Consider the following 21,247-nt stretch of genomic DNA (forward strand, 5'->3'; position numbering starts at 1 on the left):
GTCTGCAGAAGAGTGGCTTTCTGTCTCTGTCCAAGCTCGAGGAGTCTTCTTCAGCCTTCCATCCATTCCCACTCCAATCATCATGCCTGTATCGGTTCAAAGTTCATGAAATTTCTATGAGCATTGATCTGTCACCATTGATTTTTTTCCCCCCCACACACCCGCCCCCACCTCTGAAGATCTTTGAAATTTTAATTTCCAGAGCATCTGAATTTCTGAGAGATGGAATAGCTCCTTCGGAGACAGCTGGAAATAAAATGAAGTTAGAAGTTAGCGCCAGGTTCAAGAGATGAGGACGACCAAGAGAGCCTTGAATTCTGGGTGAAAATTTCTTCTCACATCTGTTTTTTTTCCTTCTTCTTCTTCTTCTTCTTCTTCTTCCACCTGAGCTCTGGTTTTGAATGCTACAAAACCAACAGCTTAGCTTTTTGTGTGTGTGTGTGTGTGTGTGGTTTTTGTTCATTCTTGACATCTTCCAGACGGGACGGCTACGAGAAGTATTTTCCACAATGACTCTTTGTATCGGGGCGGCACGGTGGTGTAGTGGTTAGCGCTGTCGCCTCACAGCAAGAAGGTCCGGGTTCGAGCCCCGTGGCCGGCGAGGGCCTTTCTGTGTGGAGTTTGCATGTTCTCCCCGTGTCCGCGTGGGTTTCCTCCGGGTGCTCCGGTTTCCCCCACAGTCCAAAGACATGCAGGTTAGGTTAACTGGTGACTCTAAATTGACTGTAGGTGTGAATGGTTGTCTGTGTCTATGTGTCAGCCCTGTGATGACCTGGCGACTTGTCCAGGGTGTACCCCGCCTTTCGCCCGTAGTCAGCTGGGATAGGCTCCAGCTTGCCTGCGACCCTGTAGAACAGGATAAAGCGGCTAGAGATAATGAGATGAGATGAACTCTTTGTATCAGGCAGAGTGAGATAAGTGCAGCCTATCACTCTTGTTCGTCTTGCTTTTTTTTTCCCACCTGGTCCACTATTCACTATTCAATTAACAATCAGTGACTCATTTCATAAGCGCCTTCTGATATAATCAGTATTGGCGTCTTTCTGTTGAATTGGGGGCGTAAGTCTCTTGTCGGCAAATAACACTTTGTAGCCGAAATCGCTAACCCCCTCTAGAGGCACGGCCTCGCATTGAGCAATGTGATTGGGCTTGACTTCATTTTTATATTACAAGCTCGTTTTTTTTTTCTTCTCTTCCTGCATGGAGCATCCCTTCTCTCTCTCTCATACTCTATGTCTCTGTTCAGTTTGACAGTAACAAATGTCTCATTGCTGAGTGTAGATTATATGTCTGGGCTCGCTCAATGAAATTATAATTACAGTGGTGGTCTGTTTTTGCGAAGAGGAAACTAACTATATTATTACAGGCATATGGTTAGAAGGGATATACGCATTATTATGAGCTGAAAAACTGAATTGGTTTAGCAAATGAATCCTGCGGCTTGTTTGGAACCAAATGAATCTTTTCCTGTTTTTGTTATGCCAGCGAGGGATTGGAGTAAATGAAAGCTGTGCTTTTTTTTTTTCTTTTTTCTTCAATCCTCCGTCTGTCTCACTTCACCTTCCTTCCTCCACTGGGCTGGAACGATGGCAGTTCGGCATTAAAAGATGCTTCCTGTCTGTGCTTTGTTGTTTTCTCAGCGTTTGCACGTCTTAAATAGAAGAAGGTGGGGGAGAAATAAAGATAGAAAAAGAGAATAAGGGGAAAAGAGAGAGAGAGCACATATTTGTCACAGGCACTGCTGTCCGAGCTCATGGTATTTCATGCCCGTTTTAAACGGCCGTCCTTTGTTCCCTTGAGAAAGCTCGCTCCACTCTCACTATCACAGAGGCACGGCACTATACTGAAACTCTCTCTGAACTGTAACCTCGCTCGTCCTGCTCTTTTCTTGCTTTTGCTTAAAGCTCCTCTTTTCCTTCTCCCTGATTTGGGTTATGGAAGGAAAAAAAAAAACACGTGTGTGTGTGGTGGGGGTAAGACTTTTTGATGGCGTAGGTGGAGCAGAGATAAGCTCGGAGCAGTTAAGTATAATTAGACAAAGTAATAGCAAGCAACAGCAATAAAGCCACTCATTATCTTGTGCAAAGATATAGCCTTATCATAATAGGCCATAATGTGGGCGTGGAATGCCAGTCGAGAGCCCACTGTTTTCACTCATGTTTGTTCAAAGGAGCACAATTACACCAGCGTCTACTTATCAAAGTTACCCCCCTCCTCCCCTCGCCTTTGTCCCCCCCCTCGTTCTTTTTGTATAATCACTGAGTTTCAGCTTTTCTTAGGACCTGAGCTCTCAGAAAAAAAAAAAAAAAAAAAGTGAGTCACTCCCAATCAATCTGCTGTCAGAAGAAACATAACTATTACTGATTTGGCATTCTCTTCCCCACCAATCTGTCCCTCTGAGTTACATGTTGGTCCTGGGATTGAGATGCTGGCCTCTTCTGCCCCTCGGACCTGCTCGATCCATCATGGTGCCCTGTGTCTGGTCGGAGTTTTATCGCATCGCTCCTGTGAAGGACGGCCCCATGAGGATAGTTGAGGGTTATACCTGGAGGACGCTCTTGACTCTTACAGTAATGCTTTTATGGCTGAGGACTACAGTTGTCTTGCTAACTTTAGGACTGCAGTGATCATGAATCAGTTTTGCACTCAAGTTTCCATCAATGAAGAGTTATAACATCAACGAAACTGTCCTCATGTTAAAACTGTTAATGTTATAGTCAGGCTGTCTGTTGTTGCCCAGATGAGGATGGGTTCCCTTTTGAGTCCGGTTCCTCTCGAGGTTTCTTCCTCATGTCGTCTGAGGGAGTTTTTCCTTGCCACCGTCGCCACAGGCTTGCTCATTGGGGATAGATTAGGGATAAAATTAGCTCATGTTTTAAGTCGTTCAAATTCTGTAAAGCTGCTTTGCGACAATGTTTATGGTTAAAAGCGCTATACAAATCAACTTGACTTGACTTGCAAAATTCAGGAATACATACTGACAAAATCCACAGGAAAAAAAATAAACCATGTATCTGCACAGCTTGCAATAAAGAGCTGACAAAGCCTGCCTGAAAAAGGCACCTCTTGATTATTTCTGGGTTTTCCGCTCCCGCTTTGTTCCATCGTTGACTCCATTCCGTCATTGATCCCGAGTGCCATTAACACAGCCGACATTTTAGATCATATCACCTTTCAAACTTTGAGCCATATTCTTCACAGAACCGAATCTGACACATGACTGACAGCTATTCCTTTTCAAATATATTTGTACCGTCATATTTCTTTCCCGCACACTTTGGTCTTAACTTTGCTACGTTTCGTAACTTCAGGATGCGGTGCGGCCCGTAATTCATCAGGATTTATGGCAGACGTGTCACTTTCCTGCGGTGTTATTGTACAACGGCTGTGTTATTCAGGAAAAAGAGGCATGTCAGAGATATGTGTCTTCTGGCGTGTAGGGTGTCAGGCGTGAGGAATGACAATGTACAATCTCCGAGAACAAGGTCAAAGTAGTCTGTCTTCAAATATACACATGTCCTGCTCAGATGAACACATTCTGTATGACGACATACTCGTAAATACACACATATTCACGCGTTTTGAAGCGGTCTGTTTTTCTGTTCATTTGCATAAATTGCAACTGAAAATAAGATCCAAGCTGGTTGAGGGTTAAGAGGGTGCAAGAGTCTATGGCTCTCTAGCATTGAGAATTTGAACGTACATCTTCTGCGCTCTGTTTCTTATAAACCAGGACTGAAAACGTAGCATGTAAACACAATATTGTGAAGTAGGCAGCTTGAGACTTGTCGTCTATCAATGTCAAGTCAGAGCTCTTCTGTTTTCTGTCCTCTTTTTCACAGGAAACTCTGCAAGATCATTAGGACACACAACTCCCTCTTTCTATTGGAGCTGTGTAAGTCGTGAGAGCAGTGCGAGCGATGGCTGCGCCGTTTGATTTAACATGCTCATTTATGCTTGTTAGCGAAGCAGCTATAGAATAAACAAACAGCAAAAAAAAAAAGAGATGACAAAAGAAGACATAAGCGAAAACCTTCAGCCACTGACAGATGCCTATATTTTATATATATATATATATATATATATATATATATATATATATATATATATATATACACACACACACACACACACAGGGTGTTTAAAAAAAAATTGATATTATTTGTGATGTAAATATCCCAGAAACTACATAGTCCAGGCAAATGAAACTGAACAGGCTTAATGTTAAGCAACATAAGATTTATTCCTCAGAATTTAAATGAGAAATTCAAAGGTATGTGGATTCCATGAACGATTTCACAAATTTTCAATAAGCGCGGTGCCTGAGACACGGCACTCTAACACACAAAACGCCTTTTCTTTTCCAGTGAATGGCATTTCTGTACCCAAAAAAGATAAAAACAAACAAACAAACAAAAAACATTAAACATAAAATTTTGACCTGTTTCCGCACATGCTGTTAAAATTTGAGGTCAGTTGAACAAGAATTGGCAAAGCTATTAGATTGTGAAATGATATACCTGTACATACATATATATATATATATATATATATATATATATATATATATACATACACACACACATGGGTATATATATATATATATATATATCACATTCTCATTATCTGTAGCCGCTTTATCCTGTTCTACAGGGTCGCAGGCAAGCTGGAGCCTATCCCAGCTGACTACGGGCGAAAGGCGGGGTACACCCTGGACAAGTCGCCAGGTCATCACAGGGCTGACACATAGACACAGACAACCATCCACACTCACATTCACACCTACGCTCAATTTAGAGTCACCAGTTAACCTAACCTGCATGTCTTTGGACTGTGGGGGAAACCGGAGCACCCGGAGGAAACCCACGCGGACACGGGGAGAACATGCAAACTCCACACAGAAAGGCCCTCGCCGGCCACGGGGTTCGAACCCGGACCTTCTTGCTGTGAGGCAACAGCGCTAACCACTACACCACCGTGCCGCCTGTATGCATAATAATAATAATAATAATGGCTGTTTTTTTCATGGTATATCAGATATATTCCATCCAGCTACTCGTCTTTGACTCGTTCAATATCATGGTAGCTGAAAATGCCAGCCAATATTATTTAAATACGTCACTCAGATCCATGATATACTTCATGTATTTCATGTGAATAATGTGAGTTTTTCAACATGAGAAGATAAACTTCAGATTTTCAAGCCAATGTGTGATGTTCTTTTTATTATATAGGCACATTCACAAACAAAAAGTACCTACATTTATCAAAACAATTCATCAATTTCCTTACAAGTGACATATAGAGAATTGTGTCACGGTTTTGGTTCTCCATATCCCGGATGTAGCTTGTATGAAAAAATACTAAAGGAAAAAAGTCACTCAAGAGCCCTGAAACACTGGTGACTGGTGTCTCTCTCTCTCTCTCTCTCTCATTATCCGTGAGGTCAGCGAGCTGCATTGGGAAGAAGCAGATAGATCAATACAAATTATCCTTGAGCAAACCCTTGCTGACAGGCTGAATTGCAGCATATGTTTACCCAAAATCGGGCAATTTATCTTAATATCAGCAATGTAATGTGGGACAGGTGAGAGGTCACCCACTCTCTCCACCTCATAATTACCCGCCTCCAAAACAGGAAAGTGCTATTGATTGGCTGAGCCCAGGGCAAGGGGGCTGGCGCAGAGCCCACTGGGAGGGGTCACGGTCCGGCCTGGTTCAGATAGCCCAGCACCGTTTCAGTGACTAGAACGTCTGCGTGCGTGAGAGAAAGATTTTGAGAATGATTGTGAAGGTTTTGTATTCCCACTATAATACTCTGAGTAAGGAGGTGGGTTCAGGGTCATCTATAGGAGAAGAAGAGAGCGAGAGAGAGAGAGAGAGAGCAGAAGGGAGGTTGAAATGTCTCTGGTTAAGCTGTTGTTACTCAGTTTGTTCTCTTTACATTTCTGAGCATTTCTCAGCAAAGGAAAGAGACAGAGTGATGTGTGAAGTAAAACAGTCTGCGTGGGTGATGTAAAGGGCTGTCTAGAGGTCAACACCACCGATTTCTTTCTCCATCGCTTCTGCCGGTCGATAACACATTGAACACTCACTTTAACTCCCATTTTAATGCAACGCTATTAGTGCACTTCACTTTGAATAATTTTGAGGAGTCATAATCACATATCTATATCAATTGGGTTACTAAAACATGCCATAGTCGCTCTGTTGGTGTCTGTGTGTGTGTGTGTGTAGCAGTGAGGCGAGAGATGGGTGTCAATGAAGGATCCTGTGACCTCTTCAGTGTCATTAGCATCAGATCAATAAGTGATGTGCATTTATCTCCATCAGAATGCATCTATTAAACCGTACACACTGTCACATTCTCACCTCTATAATTCTACGTGCAAGCGTGTATGAAGCGATGCAGTGTGCCTTATTTTTCTATCCCCTTTACTTAACTTTTATTTCCACTCCGCTAAACCTACTACTATTCGTAAACATGGTATGTATTAAGCTGGTGCGAGTGTATCAGGTTCAGCAGCATTGCTGTGTGCATTGTGTCTTTAAACCTTACGAACAATTAAATGCGATACGGAATTAAACAGTGCCACCCCGAAGTGTTCTGACCGTATGTCCCAGTTGCCATTCAGATCTACAAACCTGCATGTTTCTCTGACAAATTGGGTGTAGCAACACATACAAAACAACTACAGTCATTAAAGGAGAACTGAAGGCAAATTTTTTATCAACAAAATTCTATTTATCTCATTTTATTAAAGATAGGAATGCATTTCTGATCGCTATTTTGTCGCTGCTATAGCAAGCTATGAGTGTTTGAAATATGCTCTGTAATATATCAGTCCGTATGTCAAAGCGACGGCCGTAAACGAGATTCGTTGAGACCTGTGCGAGACATCGTAGGACGGAAGTAAAATGTACAGCGGAAATCAAAGTGACCGACATCTGCCAACGTTGTCAAAAGACGCGCCGCCCTCTTTCGAATGCTGATGTAATCAAGCCAGAAGTTTTGTTTGTTTTGATAGCAATCAGGAAAGTTTGAAAAAAGTAGGCAGTAATCGTCATTTAAACTCGTTTTTGTGCAATACTTCGTTTGGAAAACAGTTTTCAAAATGGCGGCACTGACACCTGGCTGACACTTCACGTTTCGAAGTCTCGCACAAGTCTCGTGAAGATCGCGCGGATAAGCGATGCCTGCCGTGGACCAAACAAACTAATTCAACATGGATAAAAACCGAATAGGCCGATAAGTATAATATTTAATTGCAATTAGTTGCCAATACGAGTCATGATATAAGGTTACTAAAACCGAAAACGTAATTGAATAACGTTAATTAAGAAATAAAGCAAGTTTAAAAATGACTTCGGTTCCCATTTAAACTCTCACTGATGAGAATATTTAATCTTCAAATGCCTTTAAATATTAACGAGCTTCTAATTATATTGAAACAAAGAGAACAAAGATAAAAGTATCACACTATATTTTTTATTTATTTATTTATTTATTTATCGCATCTAAAGCGAGACGGCCTTTCGATTTCATAAAATCGGTGAAATGTAGTTCCGTCATTGTGATATATTTTTATTTCTGTAATATCTCACAAAATATCAGGCCATTCTATGGCTGGGAAGTAAAACGTACAGCGGAAATCAAAGTGACCGACATCTGCCAACGTTGTCAAAAGACGCGCGCGCCCTCTTTCGAATGCTGACGTAATCAAGCCGGAAGTTTTGTTTGTTTTGATAGCAATCAGGAAAGTTTGAAAAAAGTAGGCAGTAATCGTCATTTAAACTCGTTTTCGTGCAATATTTTGTTTGGAAAACAGTTTTCAAAATGGCGCCACTGACACCTGAATGACGCTTGATGTTTCGAAGTCTCGCACAAGTCTCGTAAAGATCGCATGGATAAGCGACGCCTGCCGGGGACCAAACGAACTACATTCGGCCGATAAGTATAATATCTCATTGCAATTAGTTTCCAATACGAGTCACGATATAAGGTTACTAAAACCAAAAAACATAATTGAATAACATGTTAATTAAGAAATAAAGCAAGTTTAAAAATGACTTTGGTGCCCCTTTAATCACACATATATATGGGCGGCACGGTGGTGTAGTGGTTAGCACTGTCGCCTCACAGCAAGAAGGTTCTGGGTTTGAGCCCAGTGACCAACGGGAACCTTTCTGTGTGGAGTTTGCATGTTCTCCCCGTGTCCGCGTGGGTTTCCTCCGGGTGCTCCGGTTTCCCCCACAGTCCAAAGACATGCAGGTTAGGTTAACTGGTGACTCTAAATTGACCGTAGGTGTGAATGTGAGTGTGAATGGTTGTCTGTGTCTATGTGTCAGCCCTGTGATGACCTGGCGACTTGTCCAGCGTGTACCCCGCCTTTTGCCCGTAATCAGCTGGGGTAGGCTCCAGCTTGCCTGTGACCCTGTAGAACAGGATAAAGCGGCTAGAGATAATGAATGGGTTTAAACCTGATACCATGAGCACACACATATATGATAGGTCTACCTAATAAACTGGATTTTAATTGTCTCGATGAATAATATGTACGTAATATGAAGCTGTAAGCACATCAGCAGTGCAACTGGTTGGCCGTACAACTCTCACCTTCACTACCTTGTAGAGAAGACAGAGAGGAACGACTGGGCAGTGCAGGAATGGAGATAGACAGAGAGAGAAAGACAGACCGAGAAATACTGAGAGAGTTACATCCTTGCAAGAGTCATGTCATGTAAAATCAATATCGCCGATCAATGCTGTATTAACAAGGCAGCATCTTATTTCTCGTTCCTGTGTGACTCTGGCTTCAACTATGCATGATGGCACGTCAAATAGCATCACGCCTGTCAGTCATATGGACACACACACACACACACACATATATATATATATATACACTATGCTTACGTGCTTAGAGACACTACTCTAGCAGATATTGATCATTAGCCCCCACACTTAGATATAATTGTGCCACTTGATCATAAAGTGGAGTTTGCATGTTCTCCCCGTGTCCGCGTGGGTTTCCTCCGGGTGCTCCGGTTTCCCCCACAGTCCAAAGACATGCAGGTTAGGTTAACTGGTGACTCTAAATTGACCGTAGGTGTGAATGTGAGTGTGAATGGTTGTCTGTGTCTATGTGTCAGCCCTGTGATGACCTGGCGACTTGTCCAGGGTGTACCCCGCCTTTCGCCCGTAGTCAGCTGGGATAGGCTCCAGCTTGCCTGCGACCCTGTAGAAGGATAAAGCGGCTAGAGATAATGAGATGAGATGAGATGATCATAAAGTAGGCCAATTATTTTCAGGAAGTTCTTCTTAGAAGACATTTTACCAGCATTCATACTGGGAAGTGAATAAAAACATGAACAAGGCCCAGTCATAGTGTCAATATGATGTTAACTATAGTATGATCCGAAAGTCTATTTTTTTTTAATCCATTTTCTCCCCAGTTTGCTTTTTATCCATTTAATCCATTTAGCATTTAGCAACCTGGTGCTATTCGCTAGCTCTTTCCTATCATGCAAGAAATACCAGTGGGGGAGACTGAGCATGAACATGTGCTTCTTCCGAGACACATGAACCAGCCAATGGCATCTTTTCAAATGGTTGCTAATGCTGCATAACACACTCGGAAGAAAGCGCTATCCGCCCTCTTCTGCATACATGACCTCATAAAGTAGAGGCCCACGATTGGATAGTGTCACCGTGATCAACAGGGGAGAGAGACTCATGCCATCCCTCCTATCCGGAGAACATTTTGCTCTCTAGACACCCAGCAGCAGATGTCTGTGGCATCAAACTCACGATCTGATGATTCAAAGGCGAATTTTGAGAAATATACAGTACTGTGCAAAAGTCTTAGGTACCTGTAAAGAAATGCTGTAGACCAAAAATGTCTTAAAATAATGAAATGTTTCAATATAAAAAAATTACTATAAACAGTAATCAGTAAGCCATAATAAATGAAACAAAGTCAATATTTGGTGTGAGACGATGCTTTGCTTTCAAAAAATAAATAAAAATAGTAGTCTGAGGTACAGCAAGTGCAGTTTTATGTGGAAATGATCTGTAGGTTTTACTGAGCGTCTTACAGAACCAGCCACAGTTCTTCTGGACACTTTGACTGTCACACTCGCTTCTTCATTTTGCACCAAAACCCAGCAGCCTTCATTATGTTTTCTTTTTTAATCTGAAAAGTGCTCTCTTGTGTAATATGCCGAGATATATATATATATATATATATATATATATATATATATATATAAATTCATGTATGAAACTTGAATTGATCTTCAGTGTTTAAGTGAAAGTTTACGTACAGTATTATTTTATCCACTCATTACACAAATGCCTCCACAAACTATTGCCTCTCACATTATAAATGCATTGATTTAAAAAAAAACAAAACAAAAGATGGTAGAGCGAGCAGCACAATGGACACTCTCTCTCCTAGTTAAGATGCTCTTAGCGTTAAGAGGCTTCTGGGAAACCTACCCATGTTTAGTCAACTCAGTGTTCAGCCCAGACCTGCTCATCTCATTTTAGGTCTTAATTTCTAAAACATCATCCAGCCATTTTCGATTACACCTCCTTGTTTGATCAACAGTACAGAGATATCCACAAGCGCCAACGACTGGCAGTTTTCTCCGCCTACACAGATGGTCTGCGCTGGCTACTTGATCCCCCTCCCCCAAAAAACCCCCCAAAAACTTGCATTTCAATACTCAAGTGATTTATATCATCTCTGCTGACCATAATTTGCTGCAAATCCAATTATTTCACCATGAAATTGTCTTCAGTTCGGGTCTAGCATAGCTGGAAGCGACACCATAGTTGTTGATCGATTTTCGCGGTCTGATTGGCTGAGCTGGATCACGTGACCATGCCGTAGCGTCTGTAGTTATGTTACAGAGCCAGGCAGCATACTACAGAGGCGAACTGAGAAAGCCAAGCACACACACAAACACATCTGGAGGGAAATCTCATCTCATCTCATTATCTCTAGCCGCTTTATCCTGTTCTACAGGGTCGCAGGCAAGCTGGAGCCTATCCCAGCTGACTACGGGCGAAAGGCGGGGTACACCCTGGACAAGTCGCCAGGTCATCACAGGGCTGACACATAGACACAGACAACCATTCACACTCACATTCACACCTACGGTCAATTTAGAGTCACCAGTTAACCTAACCTGCATGTCTTTGGACTGTGGGGGAAACCGGAGCACCCGGAGGAAACCCAAAAGGACACGGGGAGAACATGCAAACTCCGCACAGAAAGGCCCTCGCCGGGCACGGGGCTCGAACCCAGACCTTCTTGCTGTGAGGCGACAGCAATAACCACTACAACACCGTGCCACCATCTGGAGGGAAATTTCATACATATTTTGCAGGGAAATGGTTCGTAATTTATTAGCTGAGAATACACCAGAAGGCATGTAAATTTAAAAATTTTCTGGGGGGGGGGGGGGGGGGGGGGGGGGGCATGACCCCAGACCTCCTGAGCTTTAGCGCACCTTTGGCTTCCCCACTGCCACCTACTACTTTTTTTTAGTCAGCTACTTCAGATTTTCTGGAGAACCTTGACAGTATAATTATAGATACAAACCTTCTACTCTTCCATACTTGTCAACTCTCACGACTTTGCCGTGGGACTCACAATTTTTTGCACTGAATCACGCTCTCATGCTCCCACTATCAAGTTCTCACGATTTTTCAGAAAAAAAAAATCATGGAAAACAAAGCATTATCGATGCACCAGTGCGTGCAATGTCCGCTACGTACACGATATCGTGTTTCCAGAAGCCCAGTGAAAGAGCTTTTGAAAGGACGTTCGTGATTGGTTGACTGCAGGAAGTTGAAAAATGAAATCGCATCTTACAGTACTTTGTTTTCATCGTTTCCACGTTACCGGCGGGAAAGACGCACCTGGTGAAAACGAACGACACCGATTCTGGATCCGAAGGCCCGCCATGTTCGAAAAAACAGAAAATTTCAGTTTCAAGGTGCAGCTAAGTATGATAAAGTTCAATTCCAGCTGGACCAAAATCTATCCATGCGTTATCGCTGATTCAGTGAGCAAGCACCGTTTCCGATCCCCTCTTAAAGCTGGCAAGAATCGTTTTCAGCTGGTGGGCCTCACCCCCCTGGACCTCCCACCAGGGCTTTGCCCTGGACCTGACCCCAGCTTTCTTACTCCTTTTTTTCATTTTAGGGTTGACAGCTATGACTATTCGGAAACATCGAGAACGTCCTGCTCGTTCTGGAAGTTCATATTAGCCAGCTCGGAGAAGCTCTTCTGACTCTGATAATCCTGCAGCCTTTACCTGACTGTGATATCTATCTTTATGTCCAATAACATTTTACCTGCTCAGGTTGCATGGTCTATTTGGGTTGCTTTCTCTCTCTCTCTCTCTCTGTCTTCTTTTTTTTTTAGTGGAGGAGAGTGGTAATAGACCTCCGCCAGTTCTTCTAAAGCTTGTTAAACACAATGTGTGCAGTTGCAGCGAGTTGAAATTATGATTCATGCACTTGTATATGCAGTGGCCCTGGCCTCTGATTTATAACCTGCCCTGTTCATACTCAAAATTACAATTTTAGAGGGACAAGGCTCAGTGTTTATGTGTGTATATGTGGAGAGAGAGAGAGGAAGGAAGGAAGGAAGGAAGGAAGGAAGGAAGGAAGGAAGAGAGGAAAGATTAATTACTATTTGTGGCCAGCAATTTCATGAGGCTAGCCCAACACAGCTGTAGAATGATGGTGCCCTACATCAGTTTGTAGTCAGCCATTCACAGATTATTAAAGCTTTGTAAGATGAAGTGCACCTCCTGCATGGTTTGCACTCAGGCAATAAGAAGGGGGGAAAGAGAGAAAGAGAGAGAGAGAGAGGGATAAATCTGAACGGGGCAATAGCCAGACATATGTCATCATCGGCCGCTTGCTATAAATCTAGCTGGTGATACAGGAGGAAAGGCCTGATGCAGACTTCAGCACACTGACAGACAGCCATGATTGCTGTGTTTTTGCATGTACATATACCCGTATGTGTGTGTGTGAGAGAGAGAGAGAGAGAGAGAGAGAGAGGGAGGGAGGGAGGGTTTAGAGTTAGGGGGGCGCGAACCATCAAGCTCTCCCACTACCTCATTCATAATGTATCCGCTAAGCTCTCAAAATTTATTTGATCAATTACAGCCAGTTTGCTTCAAATAAGCGAGGTGGAGAGGAGAGAGAGAGAGAGAGAGAGAGAGAGAAAACAAAACGCCTCCAACATTGTGCGTGTGCTTATCCGTATGCTGCACGCTAAAACTAAAGTATGTTCTTGTGTTTTATTCAAATGCTCGAACACGTCTGGGTATTTGCATAGATTTGATGAATAAATGCAATAACCTTTACGTATGCCACATTTCAGTTTGACTGCTGAAGCCGTGCGCTCGCCTGTGAGCGAAACTAACACTCGACAACTGCTTGTTGTTTTTGCGGTTTAGCTTTGAACGAGCCAACTATCGACTACGGCTTCCAGAGACTCCAGAAAGTCATCCCCAGACATCCAGGTGACCCGGAGAGGTTGCCAAAGGTCAGTAAACTGTGAGAGACTGAATGAAAGTGAAAGAGCGAATGAGAAAGAGTGAAAGATGTTTATCGTCGAAATTTCGAAATGGGAAACAATTCAGGACGCTGATGTTAGAACATGCAATCTCTTTTGGCAAGTCATCACGAATCAAATCACACGCACACACACACACACACACACACACACAAAGCAGACAACGTGCAGACCCCAGTGTTTGAATTCTGCCAGAATTGCGCAAACTTTCAGTGTAGCGAAATAGTTCAATTAAGCATTTTTCCACTCCAGTAAGCAGTGGTGATTGTAATCGGAGCAGAGCCCTCTTTCCGATGTGTGATTATTTTGCTCTTGTTTTCCTTTCATTTTCCAAAGCTAGATCCACTTTAATCTTTTGTTTACAATGCTTTCCGATATAAGCCCAAGACTTAGCGGGTTAATAAACGAAGTCCAAATGTTAATGTGTGTATTTTTGTGTTTTTCTTTCATTTAAATCACACAATTCAAGCGCTTCGGCAGACGTTCCCATGACGCAGATCGTCAGCTTCTTGTATAAAAAAAAAATATAATAAAAGAAAATCATAATTCTTTGGTTATTCGTTCTTATCCTGTATATGTATTTATCGCCCTCATTTGGCAGCGATCAGCTCCAAAACATGTTAATATCTCCTCCGAGCCCGAGCACCGAAAGCCGCGTCCTCTCGTAATATCACACCAAGATATTATTTTGTACCCAGTTAATGGGCGCTCAGTGAGAGCTGACCACCGCTAAACTCTAATAACAGATATCATACAAATATCTATTAAAGCCCAGCATGGGGGCGTGGGTGCTATCATTAAGTCGAGCCTGGCTGCTTTAAGCACAAGCACGACAAGTCTCGTGTCCCACCAAGCTAAGCATCCCCGAGCAGAGCCAGCCCACGCCACATGATGTGTTTCAATTACACTTGGCTCTCTTTCTCTGTGGAGAGCAATATCTAGACAGGAAATCTTGTTCCAGTAAATGCTTTAAACTATCCATTACCAATAAAACAGAACCAGCCAGGCCACCTCTCCCTGCTTGTACAACCCGGCATTTTGTTCCAAACACCATGATGTTCCGCTGTTTGCTAAGCTTCAAAAGACACACTTATATCTCCATTAGGGTTAAAAAAAAAGAAAAGAAAAGAAGAGAAAACAACCCCCCCCCCCCAAAAAAAAAAAACAAACAAACCCAAACCCCGTATTGATTTGTCAGGAAAATGCTGGTGCGTTTTTCACTGTGAGAAAGGCAGAAAAGTGGACGAGAAAGCTTCAGAAGGGGGGCTTTTTCTAATTCAGGTAAACCTTCAACACCAGGGGCCTTCGGCGCAAACCGATTGCCGAGGAGAGATGGATTCTAGCAGCTCCAATAAACAACATAAATATTTGATTTTGGCTTTTAATGGACCCAAATGTGGAGTTCAGCGGCATGTAAATGAAAGTGCCAAGTGATTTATCATAGTTACGGCAGCCGTCTGCTCGAGGCGGCGAACCCGGTGGGTCACAGCCGGCTCCGTGCAAAGCAGCAATTGACCCTTACACGGATTCGCAATGAGACCATGAGTGTGTGTGAGTGAGAGACGGCACCATTAGGGCCAAGACAGGCTGGAGTAATAAGGAGGAGGGGGCTTGCAGGGAGAAATGTAAACCGCGTGTTAGCATTAAGGTGAACGCGTCACACCCCTGTCTTCTCCGCCACTTCAGTGCAGAGTTGATAATACCAGCCTGATATTGATTTCCACTGTGCCTTTCCTCCTCCACTCTTCCCTCCTGTTGTATGGGATCTACGATGGCCGTGCTTTGATGGGTAATTGTGCTTGGGACAGAAAACCAATACGGCAAGCCTGTATTGCTTTGGACGTACACTAATAACGCTGGTGCTACATATGTACGTCGGTCGGCGAGAGCAGCGCCAAATTGAAGTTTACCTCCCTAATTTTAGATAAGATCAAAATTTGCGAGCTCGATCCCGAGTGAGGGGCGTCAAATGAACATATTTATATCCGAAGCTAGGGAGCGAGAATAAAGGCAATATCAGGAGTCAGTCATGTGATGAAGGACGAGATTGCTAAGGGGGCCTTCGCGCTCACTCTGCTTAGTCTGTCTGTTTGAAAACGCTATCGTCCATTATTCTCCATATAGACCAGAGTGAAAAGTGAATAATAGGAACCTGATCAGATGTTATTCTTTTCGTTTGGGCTTGATCAAACGATCTTCATTGCGATGATATAGCGCTAACCTGCCTGCTTTGCTCGTAAATTAATGGCTGCCTTGCATCTTTGCCATTCCTCTCCCATTCGTTTCGAGCTGGCAAGCACAAATCTATGCCGCTTCCTCCTCAATCTAATATACAAGAAAATTTATTAGAAATGCATTCATGTCGAGCAATTACCCATGCATTAAAATTCATCTTCTTTCTCTCGGCTTTTTGAAGTAGCTACATCTATTGGGCCCCGCGCTCCTCAATGTATTCATAACCTGAGGCTAGAACTAACAGAATAATTGCCTTACACTTTCGAATGACATTAGCACCTCCAGCCAGCTCACCTCGCCCGTCTCCTGCAATGCTGCTGATATACTGTGTACCACTCCAGATATTGGACTGTGATAACAAGAAGAGCCCTGTTTAAATGGTTCACGTCCACGGGCAGAACAGCAAACGCTTGTAATAATAACCGGCCGCATTTGTCATGAAAGCAAGCTTGGGGATCGTTTCGGAGCTTTAATAGTTTCCGTTTAACCTGGAGTCTGCTCCGTCTCGGCGAAGGGAGGAAAGAGGAGTCAATTACACTTAGCACGGCGCTCATGAATTTACATCGAAATGCTTCTCAAATACCATTCACCGCTAATAATATTCCCAGCGTGAGGTCGACAGGCTGAGAGGAACAAAACAAACCCACCCTGAGTCTCCTCCGCTGATAGGGGCCTGCTCGCTCGTCACACTTCAACGTTAGCCGCTAAATCCGCTTCATTAGCAGAGACACCTTGTAGCTAACAGCAGATTAAAGTGGAGAGCGGACATGATTTCCTTAAACTATCTTTACATCTCGTCAGCCCGGGCGCCATATGGACAAGGAGTTCGAGAGAGTCTCGCGCAGGCAGGCTTGCGTCTCGGTAAGAGCGGCTGTCTTAATTGTAGTAATTGTCGGTAAAATTGGGAGCGACGTATAAGGAGTCTCGTGATATGACGGGTGGAGATGATGAGTAATTATTAGCACTGCAGAAAAGCACTTTATCTTTCTCAGAGAAAAAAAAAGAGAGAGGGAGAGACGGATAGAGAGGGGGAGAAAGAGCACAAAGCCGGTTGATGGGACAGGATTAAGACAGCTGGGCCTTTCATTGATTGTACCTGCCGCGTGACAAGTGTAATTCTTTATTTGTATGCAAACTAGATGCATGCAACATGAAGCAGAGACAGCAATTTCTAAGCTAAATGCCCATTTTAAAAGCCACTCATCCGCTCCCTCTCAGGATTAGACAGCGTCTCTATAAAACGTATGGTGCACGCACCAAGAGCCCCGACTTATGCGATTAATCTTGATAAGTACGGATTCAAGATGGCGCCCGTGACTAGGAACGAAGCCAGTCAGCCATGCTAAGAAACGGTGTGATTTGGTGAACATGCTAGCAAGGGCAAAGCTGACGTTAGAACAAGCTTGTATACTGAAACAATTTTCATTCTATTAGTCTGAATGTTTGGAAACCAAACAAGACTGATTGGAAGAGATCTTGAGAGAATATTAGAAGATGCTAACCATTCAGTCAGTCCATCACCCTCGTGGAACGCCAACGGCTCGAGAGTTGCTGCATGTATCAGGGAAGAGAAAATACAACAGGATAGGCCAAGCGAGACGTCCTGGATCAGGGTGGTGTGCCGGCGTGTTGGCTTGTTGGCATGTTGGCAAGCTGGGTGTGATTTTTGAAGGGAAGCTAAGCAGAAAGTTAATCCATGTTGTGCTATAAGTGGGGGTGGGGGGTGAGGGAGGCATACAGACATGGATAAGATGGGGTTTGTGGGCACCCGGGTCCCCGGGCGCAGCCTCTCAGGCAGCTCGGCACGAGAACTCATTTATGAAGTCCTTTACAACAGTCAGTGAAAGAGGTTAATTGAAAAATTTCCTAATGCCATTATGAAAGAACTAGATTAACCCGAGCTAATTCACTTTATTGTTCTGAAGAAAGAGGAATTGGCATTGAACTCCACTACAAATTTGGGGCATGAATTAAAGGGTGAGATGTTGTCTTTGAGCACTCTGCCAGTTTAATTAAGATATGGAAAATGACTCATTGTTCTTCGGTGCTAAAGTGGGTGGATTTAGCCGACCCGACGTCGCTCCTGTATTGCTTTATGTATCGCTCCGAGTGTGTGTTTGTTTGTTTAATACCCAATAGGCCACAGCATTTAAAACTCAAGTGCTTTTTTTTTTAGTCATTTAGCTTAGAGGTTACACACCACTTCACTTGTTTTGGCACGTGACACATGGTAGAAGGAAACAGGTCTGAGAAGGAAATCCCTCGTAAAATAAAAAGTTAATCGAATATTAGTTCATCGCTTCGGATTGTCGCTTTAACTGTTTATTGATAATCGCGTTGGAGTTTAAGTATTGCGATATCCATATTCTACCCGCAGCGACACGTTCTATTTAAGTTATTCCACAAAATCGAGTCGTACATGAGCTGATAGCTGACGAGGTGCATAGCGCCGAGTCGGCTATAAGCCTTGTACGACAAGATTGAGTGGAATAACTGTTTTTATTCGATCCACATTCACTGGATTTTCAAAAACATTCCCGATGTCCGAAATCGCTCACTCGTTCACTACTCCTTATATAGGGAATTGCTATATAGAGGACTATATAGTGAGCTCGCTGGTAAAATGAAAAGAAAAAAAACACTTCCGGACGCTACTCCGTCGTGCTGGTATTTACGTCATTAAATTACGTCGCACAATTAAAACGTGCCAGATCAGTCGGCTGGTGGGTTTTCAAAATAATAAACACGTGCATGTATTTTTGTGATAAATCCATATTATACTGAGCGCATTTCCCACGTTAATCAATACAAAGTACCTGCATCTTTCAGTTCTTTTAAATCAAGGCTGAATACTTTCTTTCTTCTTCGCCGCTGCCTTTTATTATAAATCAAATTTGAGGCTTTTGATTTGATTTCTTTCAGCGCGACCGCAATGCATGATGGGATAAGCTTTGGTTAGTGACCATTGGTTGTACACTACTTTTCCTGATGCATTGTGGGATACTTTGAGTGCGCTATATAGGGCGTAAATAATCCTCACTAAGGTTTCGGACAGCACTACAAAATGGCGACCTCACTATATAGTGCCCTATATAGTGAGTAGGGAGGGATTTCGGACACAGGGAAAAAAAATTTATTTTTATTCTTTGCAAATTCAGTAAATAAAACCTTTATACAAAACGTCCGACAAAATAATTTCCGCTTAGAGTGTAAACAAACCGATGAAACGACAGGAGCAATTTGTGAAAAATGCAATAATAATAATAATAATAATAATAATAATTCTTGAAAAATAAAAATGGCCCGTTCTTATCATCAAATACTTTCATTCCATATTTTGTTGCTTTTTGTATTTTTTGTTTTTTTTGAGTAGAGTTTTTATTTCATCCTCGGTTGGTTCAGCAACACGCGCCGCCATTTTGTTTTTCTCTACTCACGGTATATGAGCTGATATCCTAGTAGTAGAGTAGCCAGTCAGAGCGCACGATTGCTCATATCCAGTGAATGTGGCTAGAATAACGCTCGATATCTTATCATCGTTAGTATTTTTTATTTGGTATTTATTTTTATTGTCATGTCGCACTGCTTAAGTCCGAGTAAGAATTTCATTGTACTTTGCGTATAAGACAATAAAACTTTGAATCCCTGAATACATAAATAAACCAGACAGTAAACACGGACTTGCATGCATGTTAATATATATGTATGACACAATGCATTTCTGTAACTCAGGTGTGTGTGTGTGTGTGTGTGTGTGTGTTTGCACTGTAGGAGGTTCTACTAAAGAGAGCAGCTGACCTTGTGGAGGCTCTGTATGGCATGCCCCACAACAACCAGGTAAAACACCCTCTACACCAGTGCATGCTAATGAGCAACCCCACACTCCCCCCCTTTTTTCTGTCTGTTTCTATCTCTCTTGCCCTCCCTCTCCCTCAGTACAGTGGCTGTAATTAAATCAGTGCCTCTCTCCCCCTGCTATGCTCCTCTTTATACATTTCAAAGCTAGCTGCAGGCCATTGTACTGTAGCAGGGTGTCATTACACCAAGAGCGTGTGCTTTTTATTTCTATTTTCTCTCGCTATTTATTTGCAGTTGCTGCACATGGAGCAAAAAAGCAGAGTTAATCGCTCACAACACACACATACACACAGCGAGTGGTTGATTTAAATGGGAGAATAACCTTGAACTTGGCCCAAAAGGTGTTTTTCTCAAAGAGAGCAGTGTGGTTGAGGGGTCTAATACATATTCAGAAGCAACGATCCATGGTGTTTGAGTTTTTTTTTTCCAGTCCAGTAAATGTTTGGCTTACGAAAGCTAAGATAGCTTAACGATTCAGCAAATTGTTCACGCAAAATGACTTCTTATATATATATATATATCTATATCTCACACATGGCTCTTTCACTCTGTCGTGTAGGAGATCATTCTGAAGCGGGCAGCAGACATCGCTGAGGCTCTCTACAGCGTACCACGCAACCACAACCAGATCCCATCACTCGCTAACACTGCGTCCCACGGAGGCATGATGGGCGTCAATTCTTTCGGTAGCCAGCTGGCGGTCAATGTCTCTGAGACTTCACAGGGTAAAGACCAGGGTATATGGCCATGTGTGAAGATAAGCTGCATAAATGTACAGTACACATTTCTAAAGGAAAGAAGAAAAAAACAAAAAACAAAGAGCATCTCTCAGAATAGTGCCAATTCCTTGAGAGCAAACTTTGAACAACGTGCAAGCTGACACTGAATAAAAGCTTATTTGATTGGTCTGTGATCGATTGGCTTATTTTACGCACCTTGTATAAGGACTAGCTAACATAAGCGTTGGCTGGTTTGGTGGCACAAGTTGGCTGCAGCTTCACCTTCCCTGGCTGGGTGGATCTAGCGTGGATCTCTGGAGATGCCTGACCCTTTCCACATGTCCTCTTGACTTACATTTCGTATTAACGTGCATGAGGATATTCAAGTGCAAAACATATACAGTATTAAGCCTTGGATGCAAAAACAAAAACACACACACACACACACACATACAGATTATTCAGGAAATGCATGTCCATAAAATGCTTTAAGGCTTCCTGAAGCAAAGTTTCACCAGGACCCGGTGGACAGGAGATGGCATCTAGATGCATTCTGGATATGAAATCACAACCTCGTTCATTTTTTCTTTCTTCAATAGTGCTTTTGTTTTTCCTGCAGTTGGTTACAGCCGTAACACGAGCAGCGTGTCGCCTCGCGGCTACGTGCCCAGCAGCACTCCACAGCAGTCCAACTACAACACCGTCAGCAACAGCATGAACGGCTACGGAAACGCTGGCATGCCCAACCTGGGTGTCCCGAGCTCGCCTGGATTCCTCAACGGCTCATCCGCCAACTCGCCCTACGGCAGTAAGTATCAAGGTAATTAC

General features: G+C 43.0%; 1 protein-coding gene across 14 annotated transcripts in view; it reads left to right on the plus strand.

The window, feature by feature from the left end:
• Window positions 1–21,247, plus strand: part of ebf3a (EBF transcription factor 3a) — a 142,756-nt gene that overhangs the window by 115,900 nt on the left and 5,609 nt on the right. For 9 of the 14 annotated variants that reach the window (XM_060940258.1, XM_060940263.1, XM_060940265.1 and 6 more), the window contains exons 11-14: window positions 13,489–13,577; window positions 19,614–19,679; window positions 20,260–20,425; window positions 21,039–21,227. In XM_060940258.1, the coding sequence (XP_060796241.1) occupies window positions 13,489–13,577; window positions 19,614–19,679; window positions 20,260–20,425; window positions 21,039–21,227 (510 nt within the window). Of the gene's footprint in view, window positions 1–13,488; window positions 13,578–19,613; window positions 19,680–20,259; window positions 20,426–21,038; window positions 21,240–21,247 lie in introns of all 14 variants that reach the window. The other 5 variants (XM_060940256.1, XM_060940262.1, XM_060940257.1 and 2 more) reach the window with 1 other exon arrangement.

The sequence above is a fragment of the Neoarius graeffei genome, chromosome 14, assembly GCF_027579695.1.
Source record: "Neoarius graeffei isolate fNeoGra1 chromosome 14, fNeoGra1.pri, whole genome shotgun sequence".
NCBI classification, from domain to species: domain Eukaryota; kingdom Metazoa; phylum Chordata; class Actinopteri; order Siluriformes; family Ariidae; genus Neoarius; species Neoarius graeffei.